This window comes from Salvelinus fontinalis, chromosome 26 (assembly GCF_029448725.1).
Source record: "Salvelinus fontinalis isolate EN_2023a chromosome 26, ASM2944872v1, whole genome shotgun sequence".
In the NCBI taxonomy this organism is placed as follows: Eukaryota; Metazoa; Chordata; class Actinopteri; order Salmoniformes; family Salmonidae; genus Salvelinus; species Salvelinus fontinalis.
In genome coordinates, this window is record NC_074690.1 from 37335804 (window position 1) to 37354124 (window position 18321).

At 46.4% G+C, this 18321-nt stretch overlaps 1 protein-coding gene across 5 annotated transcripts in view; it reads right to left on the minus strand.

Moving 5' to 3' along the window:
- LOC129824251 (chromodomain-helicase-DNA-binding protein 8-like) overlaps positions 1–18321 on the minus strand; it is a 33666-nt gene that overhangs the window by 4248 nt on the left and 11097 nt on the right. For 4 of the 5 annotated variants that reach the window (XM_055883749.1, XM_055883748.1, XM_055883746.1 and 1 more), the window contains 17 exons: positions 18139–18298; positions 17702–17912; positions 12786–12981; positions 12486–12656; positions 12082–12375; positions 11774–11994; positions 11409–11611; positions 3286–3442; positions 3118–3207; positions 2933–3036; positions 2677–2800; positions 2466–2541; positions 2036–2367; positions 1673–1902; positions 865–1527; positions 652–764; positions 6–233 (listed from right to left, as the gene is read on the minus strand). In XM_055883749.1, the coding sequence (XP_055739724.1) occupies positions 6–233; positions 652–764; positions 865–1527; positions 1673–1902; positions 2036–2367; positions 2466–2541; positions 2677–2800; positions 2933–3036; positions 3118–3207; positions 3286–3442; positions 11409–11611; positions 11774–11994; positions 12082–12375; positions 12486–12656; positions 12786–12981; positions 17702–17912; positions 18139–18298 (3573 nt within the window). The remainder of the gene's footprint in view (positions 1–5; positions 234–651; positions 765–864; positions 1528–1672; positions 1903–2035; positions 2368–2465; positions 2542–2676; positions 2801–2932; positions 3037–3117; positions 3208–3285; positions 3443–11408; positions 11612–11773; positions 11995–12081; positions 12376–12485; positions 12657–12785; positions 12982–17701; positions 17913–18138; positions 18299–18321) is intronic. The other variant, XM_055883750.1, reaches the window with a different exon arrangement.

The window sequence follows — 18321 nt, forward strand, 5'->3', positions numbered from 1 at the left end:
CTCACCTTGAGGAGTTTGACCGTGAACTCAGATTCCTCTCCATCTGCTCCTTCTCCACCGGGTGTGCTGTGGCTTTTCCGCATGAGCCGTGCAAAGCTGAGCTCATCCCCTGCCCCTAGGTCGTCAGAGCCTGGGTTGAGCTGGGCGTCAGAGGCGTAGCGTCGCCCTGTCGGCCACTGCCCAGACAGCACCAGTGTACAGAGGCTGTCCAGCCGGTTTATTAACACACGGTCCTGAGGGAGCAACCGGTCAAATCACTCCACCAACACAACAAACCAAACCTTTTACTGCACAATTTATTATTCAACGTCCTGTTATTACTGTATTTGAAGTACTAATGTGTAAGCTTTTACACAAACACAATACGGTTTGTTGAACCAGAACATCATCCACATACTGAATCTGGACCCATCCATACTCTATAGCAGTGGTTTCCAACCTGTTTCGGTTACTGTACCTCCAACTGAATTCTGCTCTGCCCGGAGTACCCCTGAAGTACCCCTTCATGTGCATTTTACCAGTAGGCCTATGGTCTTATGAATCTTCTCACGTACCCCCTGTGGAAAGGCCAAGTATTCCCAAGGGGTCCTAGTACCCCTGGTTGGGAACCACCGCTCTATAATTGCAGACAGTACACGTCCCCTTACATACCTTGGGCCAGTCAACCCTGAAGGGGTCAGTGAGGGACTCCGGTGGCGCGCCATCTTGAGATGGAGTCATTGAGAGCAAGCTGTTCTCTCCATCTTCCTCCATCTTCAGAGCAACTGAAAACAGACAAAAATAATAATACAAAAAGTATGTTCTACCCGTGTTGTCTTAACTCAACCCTCACACTCTTCTAGATTCCTCTTAGCCGTTACTCACCTCTCTCCCTCTCTGCGTCGCTGTCCCCACTGTCGTCAGAGCTTTCTGATCGCCGGGAGGAGGTAGACGAGCCTGAATCAGAGTCTGAATCCAAATCAGACGTCCCTCCTTCTCCTCCACTTCTTCCGCCTTTCTTTCCTCCGCTTCTCGGGCCCCTCCCCCTGCTCTTCTTCCAGCCCAAGGCGGTCCGGGCCTGTCCATCAGGGCGAGAGAGGGGTGTGGTCTGGGTATCGGAGTGGCCAAGAGCCTCAGAAGCTCCAAGGAGGCCGGACTCCCCGTTCAGTCCCTCCTCCTCCTTGACGGCGGAGCCCTCCTCTGCCTGTGGTTGGCGGAGGGGAGTGGCAGGGGCGGGCTGGTTCTGCTGGATCTCGAGGTAGTCGTGGTGGGCTTGGCTGAAGGAGAACTGCGGGTCAGAGAAGACTGAAAGCTCGGTGCGGCTGACGCCGTGGAGGGCGGCGCCCAGCATGAGTTCCCGGTCGTGGGCCGGAGTGCTCCACCAGACGGGAAGCTCGGAGCTGAGTGGGGCCAGCAGCAGGCTCTCCTCCATGGAGGGGTGGGGCAGGACACGCTCACGAAGACGGCGCAGCAGGCTGATGCGGTACAGGGTGCGAGAGGCCCGCTCCTCGGTGATGGGGGCCATAGACTGCCCCAACTCTGACGGGTCTGAGGAGGGAGAGAGGGTTAGGGATTGGTGTCTCTCCAAATCAACCCACATATCCAACACCGTGCTCTATTATATTTGACCGCGTCAAGGGATTACACTTTTCAATATCCTGTATTTAATAATACTGTTTGACGCGGTTCTGACCTTCTCCGCGGGCGGGCCGCAGGTTGCACACCCTCCGGCACATGGCCATGAAGCAGCGGAAGTAGCGACTCAGACTCTCGTCCGTCTTCTTGTCCAGACGGGCGAAGGTCCGGAAGCGGGCCCATTCCAGTTTAGCATCCTCCCCCTCTTGAGCGTTTGGCTCCTTTATCCGCTCGACACCAAACGTGGACACCACACGGTAGAAATCACACTCCTCTCTACGGGTCCACCTAGGAGAGAAAGTGAAGACACACAAGACAGATGGTTAAAATATTGGAACACTTAAAACTCACTCTGAGTCTTATATCAGATAATTGTGTAAGGTTACAGCATACAGACACATTAAACCAACAACAACTGTACCTCAGATTCAGGACACATATGCTTGCAGAGTTAATAGCTGAGGGTAGTAGTTGGTACCTCTGTTGGCGTTCCTGGCGTGCAATCTCCTTCAGCTTACTGGCCTGCTCACACCTCCTGCGCTTGCGGTCGCCCTTCTCTGCTGCCTCCACCTTCAGCTGCTCTCTCTTGTAGCTGCGCTGGTATGCGGTGATCAGACGCCGGAGCCGCGCGGTAAGTGACGAGCTGGTCGGCCACTCACAGGCTCCTGACAGGCCAGAAGGCGGTCCCTTGGTTTTAACGGGCCCCGGCTTGTCATCGACACAGATATCGTCACCCATGTTCATGGAGTCAGCCTGGGGTGGGGGGTGGGGGGGGGGGATTATCATGAATATAATAACAATATTCTCTAACCAAAATCAATCAATGAAGAATATTAAGTACTGATTCACACCTCCTCGTACAGGTCTTTGGTGTGCCTTAACGCAGGCTTGAACTCTGGGTCTTCAGAATACTTGTCATCGTCTCCTCTGGGGGGCAAAAACAAAGTTACAGCCACCAATTTGTCAAGTTCATGGGGGAGAGGCCAGCTCTAAAGAGTTTAGTGATATAAAGTCAGCGGGTCGTTTAGCGAAGCGCTAATAAGGTTAGCCAGTGTAGCTCACCCGTCTCCCAGCTCCGCGTCTGCAGAGTGCTGCTCCGCATCAATGGCCTGGTCGTCAGGGCGACCAGCTCTCTCCAGGAAACAGAGACAGTCATCGGCACGCATGGTGGTGTACATCTCATAACCTGGAGCCACAGACTGGAGTTACTACAAACACACTCACTAAAACACCCAGCACCACCTTCCTACTGATAAACACAAGGTATTCTGGACAAGTAAACAAAACGCCTAAAGACGTTGACATTCAAAACGCAGACCGTGTTTGAAGACACCGACGAGGAGGGAGCGGTCTGCCTCTGTATCCCACCAGCCTGATGGCACCTCCTGCTGCTCCATCTCAGGCATCCAGATGTCAATATCCCTACGAGGACACAGACAGAATCAGTATGTGTGTGTAGATATGCATGTAGCAAGGTAATTAGTAGTTTTAATAGGGTGATACCTGGCATAGGCTCCTCTCAGCACAGAATCGGCATGTTCTCCAATGACTTCCTGTCTCAGGTAGTACAGCATACGCACTCTCAGCAACACCCTGAAGACAAGGAAAGGGTTAATGCCCTGATACTGTGCACAAACACTTCAGTACTCTCTAGGGTGAAAACACACGGACTTGTTGCACTGGTGCTTGAGATGTTTGCGGTAGCTGTCGTCCAGAAGCAGGGAGTCGGGGTTGTACTTGCGGATCCACTCCACCTTCTGAATGTCAAATGAGCTCTGGGCCTTCACCCTCTTCCCCTTCCTGCCCCGAGGAACAGGGATGGACAGACCTAGAAACACATTGACACATTTAACTTACAACCCTGGAAGGCAATGCTAAAGACAGAAAATACATCAACACAAAGATGTAAACAGTTATCCAAAACAGAGCAAGAAACGTTTAGACAATGGGTGGATGGAGGTTGTAAGACACATTCAGAGTGGTTGAGGAGAGTGTGTGGTCCTATAACAGTCATACATACCAGAGTGGTTGAGGAGAGTGTGTGGTTCTATAACAGTCATACATACCAGAGTGGTTGAGGAGAGTGTGTGGTCCTATAACAGTCATACATACCAGAGTGGTTGAGGAGTGTGTGTGGTTCTATAACAGTCATACATACCAGAGTGGTTGAGGAGAGTGTGTGGTTCTATAACAGTCATACATACCAGAGTGGTTGAGGAGAGTGTGTGGTTCTATAACAGTCATACATACCAGAGTGGTTGAGGAGAGTGTGTGGTTCTATAACAGTCATACATACCAGAGTGGTTGAGGAGAGTGTGTGGTTCTATAACAGTCATACATACCAGAGTGGTTGAGGAGAGTGTGTGGTTCTATAACAGTCATACATACCAGAGTGGTTGAGGAGTGTGTGTGGTTCTATAACAGTCATACATACCAGAGTGGTTGAGGAGAGTGTGTGGTTCTATAACAGTCATACATACCAGAGTGGTTGAGGAGTGTGTGTGGTTCTATAACAGTCATACATACCAGAGTGGTTGAGGAGAGTGTGTGGTTCTATAACAGTCATACATACCAGAGTGGTTGAGGAGAGTGTGTGGTTCTATAACAGTCATACATACCAGAGTGGTTGAGGAGAGTGTGTGGTTCTATAACAGTCATACATACCAGAGTGGTTGAGGAGTGTGTGTGGTTCTATAACAGTCATACATACCAGAGTGGTTGAGGAGAGTGTGTGGTTCTATAACAGTCATACATACCAGAGTGGTTGAGGAGTGTGTGTGGTTCTATAACAGTCATACATACCAGAGTGGTTGAGGAGTGTGTGTGGTTCTATAACAGTCATACATACCAGAGTGGTTGAGGAGTGTGTGTGGTTCTATAACAGTCATACATACCAGAGTGGTTGAGGAGTGTGTGTGGTTCTATAACAGTCATACATACCAGAGTGGTTGAGGAGAGTGTGTGGTTCTATAACAGTCATACATACCAGAGTGGTTGAGGAGAGTGTGTGGTTCTATAACAGTCATACATACCAGAGTGGTTGAGGAGTGTGTGTGGTTCTATAACAGTCATACATACCAGAGTGGTTGAGGAGAGTGTGTGGTTCTATAACAGTCATACATACCAGAGTGGTTGAGGAGAGTGTGTGGTTCTATAACAGTCATACATACCAGAGTGGTTGAGGAGAGTGTGTGGTTCTATAACAGTCATACATACCAGAGTGGTTGAGGAGAGTGTGTGGTTCTATAACAGTCATACATACCAGAGTGGTTGAGGAGAGTGTGTGGTTCTATAACAGTCATACATACCAGAGTGGTTGAGGAGAGTGTGTGGTTCTATAACAGTCATACATACCAGAGTGGTTGAGGAGAGTGTGTGGTTCTATAACAGTCATACATACCAGAGTGGTTGAGGAGAGTGTGTGGTTCTATAACAGTCATACATACCAGAGTGGTTGAGGAGAGTGTGTGGTTCTATAACAGTCATACATACCAGAGTGGTTGAGGAGTGTGTGTGGTTCTATAACAGTCATACATACCAGAGTGGTTGAGGAGAGTGTGTGGTTCTATAACAGTCATACATACCAGAGTGGTTGAGGAGTGTGTGTGGTTCTATAACAGTCATACATACCAGAGTGGTTGAGGAGTGTGTGTGGTTCTATAACAGTCATACATACCAGAGTGGTTGAGGAGAGTGTGTGGTTCTATAACAGTCATACATACCAGAGTGGTTGAGGAGTGTGTGTGGTTCTATAACAGTCATACATACCAGAGTGGTTGAGGAGTGTGTGTGGTTCTATAACAGTCATACATACCAGAGTGGTTGAGGAGAGTGTGTGGTTCTATAACAGTCATACATACCAGAGTGGTTGAGGAGTGTGTGTGGTTCTATAACAGTCATACATACCAGAGTGGTTGAGGAGAGTGTGTGGTTCTATAACAGTCATACATACCAGAGTGGTTGAGGAGTGTGTGTGGTTCTATAACAGTCATACATACCAGAGTGGTTGAGGAGAGTGTGTGGTTCTATAACAGTCATACATACCAGAGTGGTTGAGGAGTGTGTGTGGTTCTATAACAGTCATACATACCAGAGTGGTTGAGGAGTGTGTGTGGTTCTATAACAGTCATACATACCAGAGTGGTTGAGGAGAGTGTGTGGTTCTATAACAGTCATACATACCAGAGTGGTTGAGGAGTGTGTGTGGTTCTATAACAGTCATACATACCAGAGTGGTTGAGGAGAGTGTGTGGTTCTATAACAGTCATACATACCAGAGTGGTTGAGGAGTGTGTGTGGTTCTATAACAGTCATACATACCAGAGTGGTTGAGGAGAGTGTGTGGTTCTATAACAGTCATACATACCAGAGTGGTTGAGGAGTGTGTGTGGTTCTATAACAGTCATACATACCAGAGTGGTTGAGGAGTGTGTGTGGTTCTATAACAGTCATACATACCAGAGTGGTTGAGGAGAGTGTGTGGTTCTATAACAGTCATACATACCAGAGTGGTTGAGGAGTGTGTGTGGTTCTATAACAGTCATACATACCAGAGTGGTTGAGGAGAGTGTGTGGTTCTATAACAGTCATACATACCAGAGTGGTTGAGGAGTGTGTGTGGTTCTATAACAGTCATACATACCAGAGTGGTTGAGGAGAGTGTGTGGTTCTATAACAGTCATACATACCAGAGTGGTTGAGGAGAGTGTGTGGTTCTATAACAGTCATACATACCAGAGTGGTTGAGGAGAGTGTGTGGTTCTATAACAGTCATACATACCAGAGTGGTTGAGGAGAGTGTGTGGTTCTATAACAGTCATACATACCAGAGTGGTTGAGGAGTGTGTGTGGTTCTATAACAGTCATACATACCAGAGTGGTTGAGGAGAGTGTGTGGTTCTATAACAGTCATACATACCAGAGTGGTTGAGGAGTGTGTGTGGTTCTATAACAGTCATACATACCAGAGTGGTTGAGGAGAGTGTGTGGTTCTATAACAGTCATACATACCAGAGTGGTTGAGGAGAGTGTGTGGTTCTATAACAGTCATACATACCAGAGTGGTTGAGGAGAGTGTGTGGTTCTATAACAGTCATACATACCAGAGTGGTTGAGGAGTGTGTGTGGTTCTATAACAGTCATACATACCAGAGTGGTTGAGGAGAGTGTGTGGTTCTATAACAGTCATACATACCAGAGTGGTTGAGGAGTGTGTGTGGTTCTATAACAGTCATACATACCAGAGTGGTTGAGGAGTGTGTGTGGTTCTATAACAGTCATACATACCAGAGTGGTTGAGGAGAGTGTGTGGTTCTATAACAGTCATACATACCAGAGTGGTTGAGGAGAGTGTGTGGTTCTATAACAGTCATACATACCAGAGTGGTTGAGGAGAGTGTGTGGTTCTATAACAGTCATACATACCAGAGTGGTTGAGGAGTGTGTGTGGTTCTATAACAGTCATACATACCAGAGTGGTTGAGGAGTGTGTGTGGTTCTATAACAGTCATACATACCAGAGTGGTTGAGGAGTGTGTGTGGTTCTATAACAGTCATACATACCAGAGTGGTTGAGGAGTGTGTGTGGTTCTATAACAGTCATACATACCAGAGTGGTTGAGGAGAGTGTGTGGTTCTATAACAGTCATACATACCAGAGTGGTTGAGGAGTGTGTGTGGTTCTATAACAGTCATACATACCAGAGTGGTTGAGGAGTGTGTGTGGTTCTATAACAGTCATACATACCAGAGTGGTTGAGGAGAGTGTGTGGTTCTATAACAGTCATACATACCAGAGTGGTTGAGGAGAGTGTGTGGTTCTATAACAGTCATACATACCAGAGTGGTTGAGGAGAGTGTGTGGTTCTATAACAGTCATACATACCAGAGTGGTTGAGGAGAGTGTGTGGTTCTATAACAGTCATACATACCAGAGTGGTTGAGGAGAGTGTGTGGTTCTATAACAGTCATACATACCAGAGTGGTTGAGGAGTGTGTGTGGTTCTATAACAGTCATACATACCAGAGTGGTTGAGGAGAGTGTGTGGTTCTATAACAGTCATACATACCAGAGTGGTTGAGGAGAGTGTGTGGTTCTATAACGGTCATACATACCAGAGTGGTTGAGGAGTGTGTGTGGTTCTATAACGGTCATACATACCAGAGTGGTTGAGGAGAGTGTGTGGTTCTATAACGGTCATACATACCAGAGTGGTTGAGGAGAGTGTGTGGTTCTATAACAGTCATACATACCAGAGTGGTTGAGGAGAGTGTGTGGTTCTATAACAGTCATACATACCAGAGTGGTTGAGGAGAGTGTGTGGTTCTATAACAGTCATACATACCAGAGTGGTTGAGGAGAGTGTGTGGTTCTATAACAGTCATACATACCAGAGTGGTTGAGGAGTGTGTGTGGTTCTATAACAGTCATACATACCAGAGTGGTTGAGGAGTGTGTGTGGTTCTATAACAGTCATACATACCAGAGTGGTTGAGGAGTGTGTGTGGTTCTATAACAGTCATACATACCAGAGTGGTTGAGGAGAGTGTGTGGTTCTATAACAGTCATACATACCAGAGTGGTTGAGGAGTGTGTGTGGTTCTATAACAGTCATACATACCAGAGTGGTTGAGGAGAGTGTGTGGTTCTATAACAGTCATACATACCAGAGTGGTTGAGGAGTGTGTGTGGTTCTATAACAGTCATACATACCAGAGTGGTTGAGGAGTGTGTGTGGTTCTATAACAGTCATACATACCAGAGTGGTTGAGGAGAGTGTGTGGTTCTATAACAGTCATACATACCAGAGTGGTTGAGGAGTGTGTGTGGTTCTATAACAGTCATACATACCAGAGTGGTTGAGGAGAGTGTGTGGTTCTATAACAGTCATACATACCAGAGTGGTTGAGGAGTGTGTGTGGTTCTATAACAGTCATACATACCAGAGTGGTTGAGGAGTGTGTGTGGTTCTATAACAGTCATACATACCAGAGTGGTTGAGGAGAGTGTGTGGTTCTATAACAGTCATACATACCAGAGTGGTTGAGGAGTGTGTGTGGTTCTATAACAGTCATACATACCAGAGTGGTTGAGGAGAGTGTGTGGTTCTATAACAGTCATACATACCAGAGTGGTTGAGGAGTGTGTGTGGTTCTATAACAGTCATACATACCAGAGTGGTTGAGGAGTGTGTGTGGTTCTATAACAGTCATACATACCAGAGTGGTTGAGGAGAGTGTGTGGTTCTATAACAGTCATACATACCAGAGTGGTTGAGGAGTGTGTGTGGTTCTATAACAGTCATACATACCAGAGTGGTTGAGGAGTGTGTGTGGTTCTATAACAGTCATACATACCAGAGTGGTTGAGGAGTGTGTGTGGTTCTATAACAGTCATACATACCAGAGTGGTTGAGGAGTGTGTGTGGTTCTATAACAGTCATACATACCAGAGTGGTTGAGGAGAGTGTGTGGTTCTATAACAGTCATACATACCAGAGTGGTTGAGGAGAGTGTGTGGTTCTATAACAGTCATACATACCAGAGTGGTTGAGGAGAGTGTGTGGTTCTATAACAGTCATACATACCAGAGTGGTTGAGGAGTGTGTGTGGTTCTATAACAGTCATACATACCAGAGTGGTTGAGGAGTGTGTGTGGTTCTATAACAGTCATACATACCAGAGTGGTTGAGGAGTGTGTGTGGTTCTATAACAGTCATACATACCAGAGTGGTTGAGGAGAGTGTGTGGTTCTATAACAGTCATACATACCAGAGTGGTTGAGGAGTGTGTGTGGTTCTATAACAGTCATACATACCAGAGTGGTTGAGGAGAGTGTGTGGTTCTATAACAGTCATACATACCAGAGTGGTTGAGGAGTGTGTGTGGTTCTATAACAGTCATACATACCAGAGTGGTTGAGGAGTGTGTGTGGTTCTATAACAGTCATACATACCAGAGTGGTTGAGGAGAGTGTGTGGTTCTATAACAGTCATACATACCAGAGTGGTTGAGGAGTGTGTGTGGTTCTATAACAGTCATACATACCAGAGTGGTTGAGGAGAGTGTGTGGTTCTATAACAGTCATACATACCAGAGTGGTTGAGGAGTGTGTGTGGTTCTATAACAGTCATACATACCAGAGTGGTTGAGGAGTGTGTGTGGTTCTATAACAGTCATACATACCAGAGTGGTTGAGGAGAGTGTGTGGTTCTATAACAGTCATACATACCAGAGTGGTTGAGGAGAGTGTGTGGTTCTATAACAGTCATACATACCAGAGTGGTTGAGGAGTGTGTGTGGTTCTATAACAGTCATACATACCAGAGTGGTTGAGGAGTGTGTGTGGTTCTATAACAGTCATACATACCAGAGTGGTTGAGGAGTGTGTGTGGTTCTATAACAGTCATACATACCAGAGTGGTTGAGGAGTGTGTGTGGTTCTATAACAGTCATACATACCAGAGTGGTTGAGGAGAGTGTGTGGTTCTATAACAGTCATACATACCAGAGTGGTTGAGGAGAGTGTGTGGTTCTATAACAGTCATACATACCAGAGTGGTTGAGGAGAGTGTGTGGTTCTATAACAGTCATACATACCAGAGTGGTTGAGGAGAGTGTGTGGTTCTATAACAGTCATACATACCAGAGTGGTTGAGGAGAGTGTGTGGTTCTATAACAGTCATACATACCAGAGTGGTTGAGGAGAGTGTGTGGTTCTATAACAGTCATACATACCAGAGTGGTTGAGGAGAGTGTGTGGTTCTATAACAGTCATACATACCAGAGTGGTTGAGGAGTGTGTGTGGTTCTATAACAGTCATACATACCAGAGTGGTTGAGGAGTGTGTGTGGTTCTATAACAGTCATACATACCAGAGTGGTTGAGGAGTGTGTGTGGTTCTATAACAGTCATACATACCAGAGTGGTTGAGGAGTGTGTGTGGTTCTATAACAGTCATACATACCAGAGTGGTTGAGGAGAGTGTGTGGTTCTATAACAGTCATACATACCAGAGTGGTTGAGGAGAGTGTGTGGTTCTATAACAGTCATACATACCAGAGTGGTTGAGGAGTGTGTGTGGTTCTATAACAGTCATACATACCAGAGTGGTTGAGGAGTGTGTGTGGTTCTATAACAGTCATACATACCAGAGTGGTTGAGGAGTGTGTGTGGTTCTATAACAGTCATACATACCAGAGTGGTTGAGGAGTGTGTGTGGTTCTATAACAGTCATACATACCAGAGTGGTTGAGGAGAGTGTGTGGTTCTATAACAGTCATACATACCAGAGTGGTTGAGGAGAGTGTGTGGTTCTATAACAGTCATACATACCAGAGTGGTTGAGGAGTGTGTGTGGTTCTATAACAGTCATACATACCAGAGTGGTTGAGGAGTGTGTGTGGTTCTATAACAGTCATACATACCAGAGTGGTTGAGGAGTGTGTGTGGTTCTATAACAGTCATACATACCAGAGTGGTTGAGGAGTGTGTGTGGTTCTATAACAGTCATACATACCAGAGTGGTTGAGGAGTGTGTGTGGTTCTATAACAGTCATACATACCAGAGTGGTTGAGGAGTGTGTGTGGTTCTATAACAGTCATACATACCAGAGTGGTTGAGGAGTGTGTGTGGTTCTATAACAGTCATACATACCAGAGTGGTTGAGGAGAGTGTGTGGTTCTATAACAGTCATACATACCAGAGTGGTTGAGGAGTGTGTGTGGTTCTATAACAGTCATACATACCAGAGTGGTTGAGGAGAGTGTGTGGTCCTATAACAGTCATACATACCAGAGTGGTTGAGGAGTGTGTGTGGTTCCCGGCCGTTCTCTGGGGGGGTGATGAGCTCCCAGATGAAACTCTTGATGTTCTCGTCGCCACGGTAATGCAGCAGGCAGAAGACAAGGATGACCCTGCAGATGGTCTCCACGTCACGCTCCCCGAGGCGCCGCTTACAGCGTGCATGAGACAGGATGTCCCGCCAGCGCCCCCACCTGGACAAGCACAGGAGGCGGCAGAGTGAGAAAGGAGACCTCGGCACAATAGCGTGGAGCTTGCTTTGGTAGAAAATCCGGTCATAACTTTACTCTCACATGTGTATTGTAACTACACCTGTCCAGAAAAAAACCTCCAGGCCCCTAGTCAGGTCCACCTACCCGTAAACAAGAAGGTGTTTCTCCACACGGAAGCAGTCGGTGCGGCCGTAGCCATTTCCAGTGTGGCGCTCGGAGCGCCTTGAGGACCGGGACTGCCGGGAATTGGCGGGTGGGTACTCCTCGTCGCTGTCGGGGTCAGAGATCTCCCCGCCCTCGCCCCTCAGGGTAGCGAACTGACGGGTCTGCTTCCTTACTCTGGGTGTGTCAATCACCAGAGTGTTCTACAGGGAGGATGGGAGAAAAATGAGCTTTTCACAAAACACATTGAGAAAGGTAGTGCACACACAGAATGGACACGTTCACATTACCTTCCTATTCATGGAATCAAAGTCTATGTCTGCCCTCTTGGCCCACTTCTGCCAGAACTCGGGGTCGTCCAGGGCGATGTCGGTCCTGTTCTCGGTGGCCACGAAGCTGGCCTTGGAGAAGGTGGAGCCCTTGCCCTCGCTCTCGATGGTGATGGTGGTGGCTCTCCTCTGGAGGATCTGGTCAATGTCCTCCTCGCAGAACTTGGAGCCCTCGTCCTCCTCGTCCATGATGGCAGCGTACGCACCCTTCCTCAGGAGGTCTTCGATCTCCTTCTTAGAGAACTGCTGGATTTGCTGAGAAGCGGTTGGAAGAAGAGATATTAACCAGATGGTTGGCATCCAAACAAACCACAGACTTAAAAATATAGTACGCAAGTAAATAACAATATTTTTGGCCCTCTTACTCCGTTGACGTTGCTCTCCTTGTTGCCACTCATGCTCTGCAGTACAGCCCGGTCCAGACCCAGTTTGAGGCTAGCCTTGTCCAACATCTCCCTCTCATAGGAGTTCCTGGTGATCAGACGGTACACCTTCACCGCCTTGGACTGGCCGATACGGTGACACCGCGCCTGAGCCTGTTGAGAGAAGGCAGGGTTAGTACAATCAATCAGATGCAATTTGTGCAGCGTGGTAAGGGAATTAGGATGAAACATTAGAAGAACCCAGACAAAAGAGGGAGCCTGAGGTCAAAGGTCAGACATTACCTGCAGATCATTCTGAGGGTTCCAGTCTGAGTCAAAGATGACGCAGGTGTCAGCAGCAGTCAGGTTGATGCCCAGGCCTCCAGCCCGGGTACACAACAGGAAGACGAAACGGTCCGAGTCTGGTTTGCTGAAGCGATCAATGGCTGCCTGACGCAGGTTCCCTCTCACTCTGCCATCAATACGCTCGTACAGGTATCTGGGCAGAACAATGATAAAGGCAACTTCTTACTCCTCTAGATTACTCTTCGCAACAAAATCTAGTTATTAAAATCAACATGCCCATCTCTCTTGTTGATGAGGTAGTCTATCTACAGCTCCATAGACGGGTTGGTTGTTAAGCAACAAAACTGACATGCACAACTATGGGGAAAAACAGACAGGGTTGGCTTAGATTGTTGACAACATGAAAAATTGTTTACATCTCCAATGTTTATTGAAAACATAAATACAGGACTAAGATCGAATCCTACTACACCGGCTCAGAGGCTCGTCGGATGTGCCAGGGCTTGCAAACTATCACGGATTACAAAGGGAAGCCCAGCCACAAGCTGCCCAGTGACGTGAGCCTACCAGATGAGCTAAATGCCTTCTATGCTCACTTCAAGGGAAGCAACACTGAACCATGCATAAGAGCACCAGCTGTTGCGGACAACTGTGATCCCGCTCTCCGTAGCCAATATGAGTATGACCTTTAAAACAGGTTAACAATTCAAGTCTGCAGGGCCAGATGGATAAACAGGATGCCTATTCAGAGCATACGCTGACCAGCTGGCAAGTGTCTTCACTGACATTTTCAACCTCTCCCTGACCCATTCTGTAATACCTACATGTTTCAAGCAGACCACAAGGGTTGGACGATATAGTATTAAATCAACAACGTTTGACAGACATCGTTGATGGCAACAATGTCGTGATGTGACAGATGATAGTTTGTATACATTTATTTTTTTATAGACGATATAACCTATTTGAACATGACTTGCACCGCCGGAGTCGGGAAGCTCACAATGCAGCTCACAGGCAGGTGTCACGCCAGGTGTATTCCTATTTTCCTAAGCAGATCTTTCATGATCAACTTTCAAATGAATCCAGGAGGCCAGTAACAGAGTTCTCTCAGAAACTTTTGTGAATAGCCTAAATAAAATGATATTATAATAATAAAGGGAACCAACAATTGCAAGATAGAATAATTGAATGGGAATTTTAAACAAACATTAAGTTTCTGGCCTCCACCTAACCAAAGTTTTAGGAAAAACAAAGTGTGCTGCCACAAAGTCCCTGTAAACCAAACAGACCATAATATAGTCACTAGGCTACAGTCAATAAAATGTTCAGTAAACGTTACTTGTACATGTTTAACTTCTAAACAGACATTTATATTATTGTGGAAGTGTTTATTCATATCCTTAAATTGCACAACGGGCATAACATAAGCTCCCACAGCAGCACTTTCGATAAGCGGGAGCAAAAAAAAATGTTGCATATATATATATATTAAAAAAAGAACCCACATTTGGATAGGCTAAAAAAGACAAAAATAAACAAGACGAAATTAACCAAATAAATTACAGTGCAAATAAATGTAAGGAACACCACAGAATATTCTAGCCTAGACTACATTTATTTCAAATAAGACATCTGTGGGCTTTGAAAAATTAAACAAATAGAAATTGCGATGAAAAAACAAATTTGGACTATTTTTATTTTATATGAACCGACCTAAGGTAACAATATTGCCTGCTGTAGGCCTACTGAAAACACGTACAGACGGAACGTCTTTTGCACAGCTGCAGAGGTATTTGAGGGCGACGTTGGCCAAGAGCGGAAAGCGACCCTCGTTCCCTCTCCACTATGCCAATTGGTCATCATCTCCTCAGATTACTTCTTAAGGTAGGTAGGATGTGAGCTCTGCACTGGCCTAGTGTTGCGCGTAGGTAAACGGTCAGACTCAAACTCTCCCAAGAAGACTGCCCAGTGAAATTGTCTGAAATCACCATTGAAAGGGTCTCGTATCTGAAGGCCTACAACGTTTGGTTCCAAATCACCATTCAAAGTTATCGGTGCCACATATCACCATATAAATTGGCTTATATTTATTTATACTGAACAAAAATACATTTGTTAAGCCCTAATCTATGGATTTCACATGACTAGGCAGGGGCGTAGCCACAAGCCCACCCACTTGTGAGCCAGTCCCACCCCCTGGGGAGTTTGGCTGGGCCTATCAGAATAAGTTTTTCTCCACAAAAGGGCTTTATTACAGACAGAAATACTCCTCAGTTTCATCAGCTGTCCAGGTGGCTGGTCTCAGATGATCTCTCAGGTTTAGAAGCTGGATGGGGAGGTCCTGGGCTGGCGTGGTTACACTTGGTCTGCGGTTGTGAGGCTGACTGGACATGCTGCCAAATTCTAACAACGTTGGAGGCGGCTTATGGTATAGAAATTAACATTAAATTATCTGGAAACAGCTCTGGTGGACATTCCTGCAGTCAGCAGGCCAATTGCACGCTTTCTCAAAACTTGAGGCATCTGTGGCATTGTGTTTTGTGACAGATCTGCACATGAATGGCCTTTCATTGCCCCCAGCACAAGGTGTAATGATCATGCCGTTTAATCAGATTCTTGATATGCCACACCTGGCAGAGTGATGGATTATCTTGGCATAGGAGAAATAAGCTTTTTGTGCATATGGGGGGGAAAAAAATTGTTGTTTATTTCAGCTCAGGAAACACTTTACATGTTGAATTTATATTTTTGTTCAGTATATTTATTTGCACACAAAATACACCATTGGTAAAATTATTTCCACCTCTTTGTCTAATGATTAAACTTTAAAACAATTAAAAAATATTTTATTTTTGTGGTTTGTGTATGACAGGCTGCATTACAGCTTGTTTAATGTGTTGCTAGGCAACGGAACGACACGCTCCCCCCTGCCCCGGATAAATAAAGACGATACAATAGTATATCAACAATGTTTGGACAGGTCGATGGTACGATGTGTCATTCCAGACATCGCTCAACCCTGTTCCCAAGAACGCCATGGTAAACCGGCTAAATGACTACACCACGTAGTACGCACATCTGTAGCCATGAAAGGCTAGTCATGGCTCACATCAACACCATCATCCCAGATACCCTAGACCCACTCCAAATCGCATACCGCCCCAACAGATCTACAGATGACGCAATCTCAAATGCACTCCACACTGCCTTTTCCCACCTAGAGAAAAGGAACACCTACGTGAGAATGCTGTTCATTGACTACAGCTCAGCGTTCAACACCATAGCGCCCTCCAAGCTCATCACTAAGTTAAGGACCCTGGGACTGAACACCTCCCTCTGCAACTGGATCCTGGACTTCCTGACAGGCCACCCCAAGGTGGAGGGTAGACAACACCACATCAGTCACGCTGACCCTCAACACCGGGTCCCCTCCTGTACTCCTACGACTGCGTGGCTATTCACGACTCCAATACCATCCTTAAGTTTGCTGTCGACAAGACTGTGGTAGGCCTGATCATCAACGATGATGAGACAGGGAAGAGGTCAGAGACCTTGCCGTGTGGTGTCAGGACAATAACCTCTCCCTCAATGTGAGCATGACAAAGGAACGGATCGCGGATTAGAGGAAAATGAGGGCTGAGGACACCCCCCATTCACATAAACGGGGCTGTGGCAGTGGAGCGGGTCGAGAGCTTCAAGTTTGTTGGAATCCACATCACTAATAACCTTTCAGGGTCTAAACACACCAACGCAGTTGTGAAGAGGGCACGACAACACTTCTTCCCCCTCAGGCGGCTGAATAGATTTAGCATGGGACCTCATTTCCTCAAAAAGTTCTACAGCTGCACAATCGAGAGCATCCTGACTGTTGTGTCACAGCCTGGTATGGCAACTGCTTGGCATCTGACCTCAAGGCGCTAGAGGGTAGTGCGTACGGCCCAGTACATCACTGGGGCCAAGCTTCCTTCCATCCAGGACCTCTATACCAGGCGGTGTCAGAGGAAGACCCTAAAAATTGTCAAAGACTCCAGCCACCCAAGTCATACTATTCTCTCTGCTACCGCATGACAAGTGAATCCGGAGCGCCAAGTCTGGAACCAAAAGGCTCCTAAACAGCTTCCACCCCCAAGCCATGACTCCTGAACAGTTAATTAAATGACTACCCGGACTACTTGTATTTTATTATTTTGCACTGACTCGATGTACACTCACACAATACATTGACATTCCAACTCACACACACGCATATTGACACCACACAATCCTTCACACACACCGCTGCTACTCTGTTTATTATCACTTTACCTCTACCTACATGTACATATTACATCGTATACTCCGTACCCCGCATATTGACTCTGCACCAGTACCCCTTGTATATAGCCTCGTTATTTGTGTTACCATTTTTCCTTTCGTTTATTTAGCACGTTTTACGTAATTATTATTTTTAAACTGCATTGTTGTTTAAGGCCTAATAAGTAAGCATTTCTCAGGATGTCCCACCTAGGTATCTTAAGATGAATGCACTAACTAAGTCACTCTGGATAAAAGCGTCTGCTAAATTACTCAAATGTAAATGTCTACACCTGTTGTATTCAGCGCATGTGATGCATATTTGTCTCAAACACATCATTACAGTTGGTTAGCTAGCTAGTGAATTCTAGCCCTATTAGCATAAACATCAGTCAAAACAAGACATGGTATCAAGAACAACCTAGAAACTAGCTGAAACGAGCCACTTATGATTCACAACATGGCAGCTTCTTGTCATTGTTGCTAGCTATCTGGCTAGCCAGAATCACAACACTAAGATATCTGCCCCATTGAATTGCAGGCATCGTTTTCTTGACATTGTCAGCTAACCCGACTGTACCTCTTGTTGATGAGGCAGTCAATCTAGACCTTCATACCTCTTGTTGATGAGGTAGTCCTCCAGGATGTCCAGGCAGCGCACCATCTGGGAGAAGATGAGCACCTTGTGTCCCCCGGCCTTCAGGCGAGGCAGCAGTTTGTCCAGCAGGACCAGCTTGCCTGCAGATCTCACCAGGGCCTGCAGGTGGAAGTCTGGGACCATGGGGTCGTACACCTCCCTCAGCTCAGCCACAATAGACTCCTCCGCCCCTGGACAGAATAGAGGACGGGGGTTATTATAACATGGCATACCGTACCATCCTGGGAAAGGTATGAAGACAGGAATTTTCCGTGATGGGTTGTACTGATGTTAGTTCAACAGAACCTGTGGTAAGTCTCAGGTGATAGCAGGCTAGCTGCATTAAGAGGAGATGCTAATTGGGGTTGTGTTTTTGGAGGAGGAAGGGTATTGACGTGTAGTGTTGGTGTGAGGTACCTGTGATGAGGTAAGGGTGGTTGCAGCACTTGCGTAGCTCCATCATGGTATTGAGCAGATTGGGGACGTTGCTGTTGCTGGTTGCCCCCATGCTGAGGAAACTAAAGTTCCTTTCTAGGATGGCCCGGTAGTATTTCTTCTGCACATCTGTCAGCTCCACCTGTGTAGATAGAGTGTATTGAG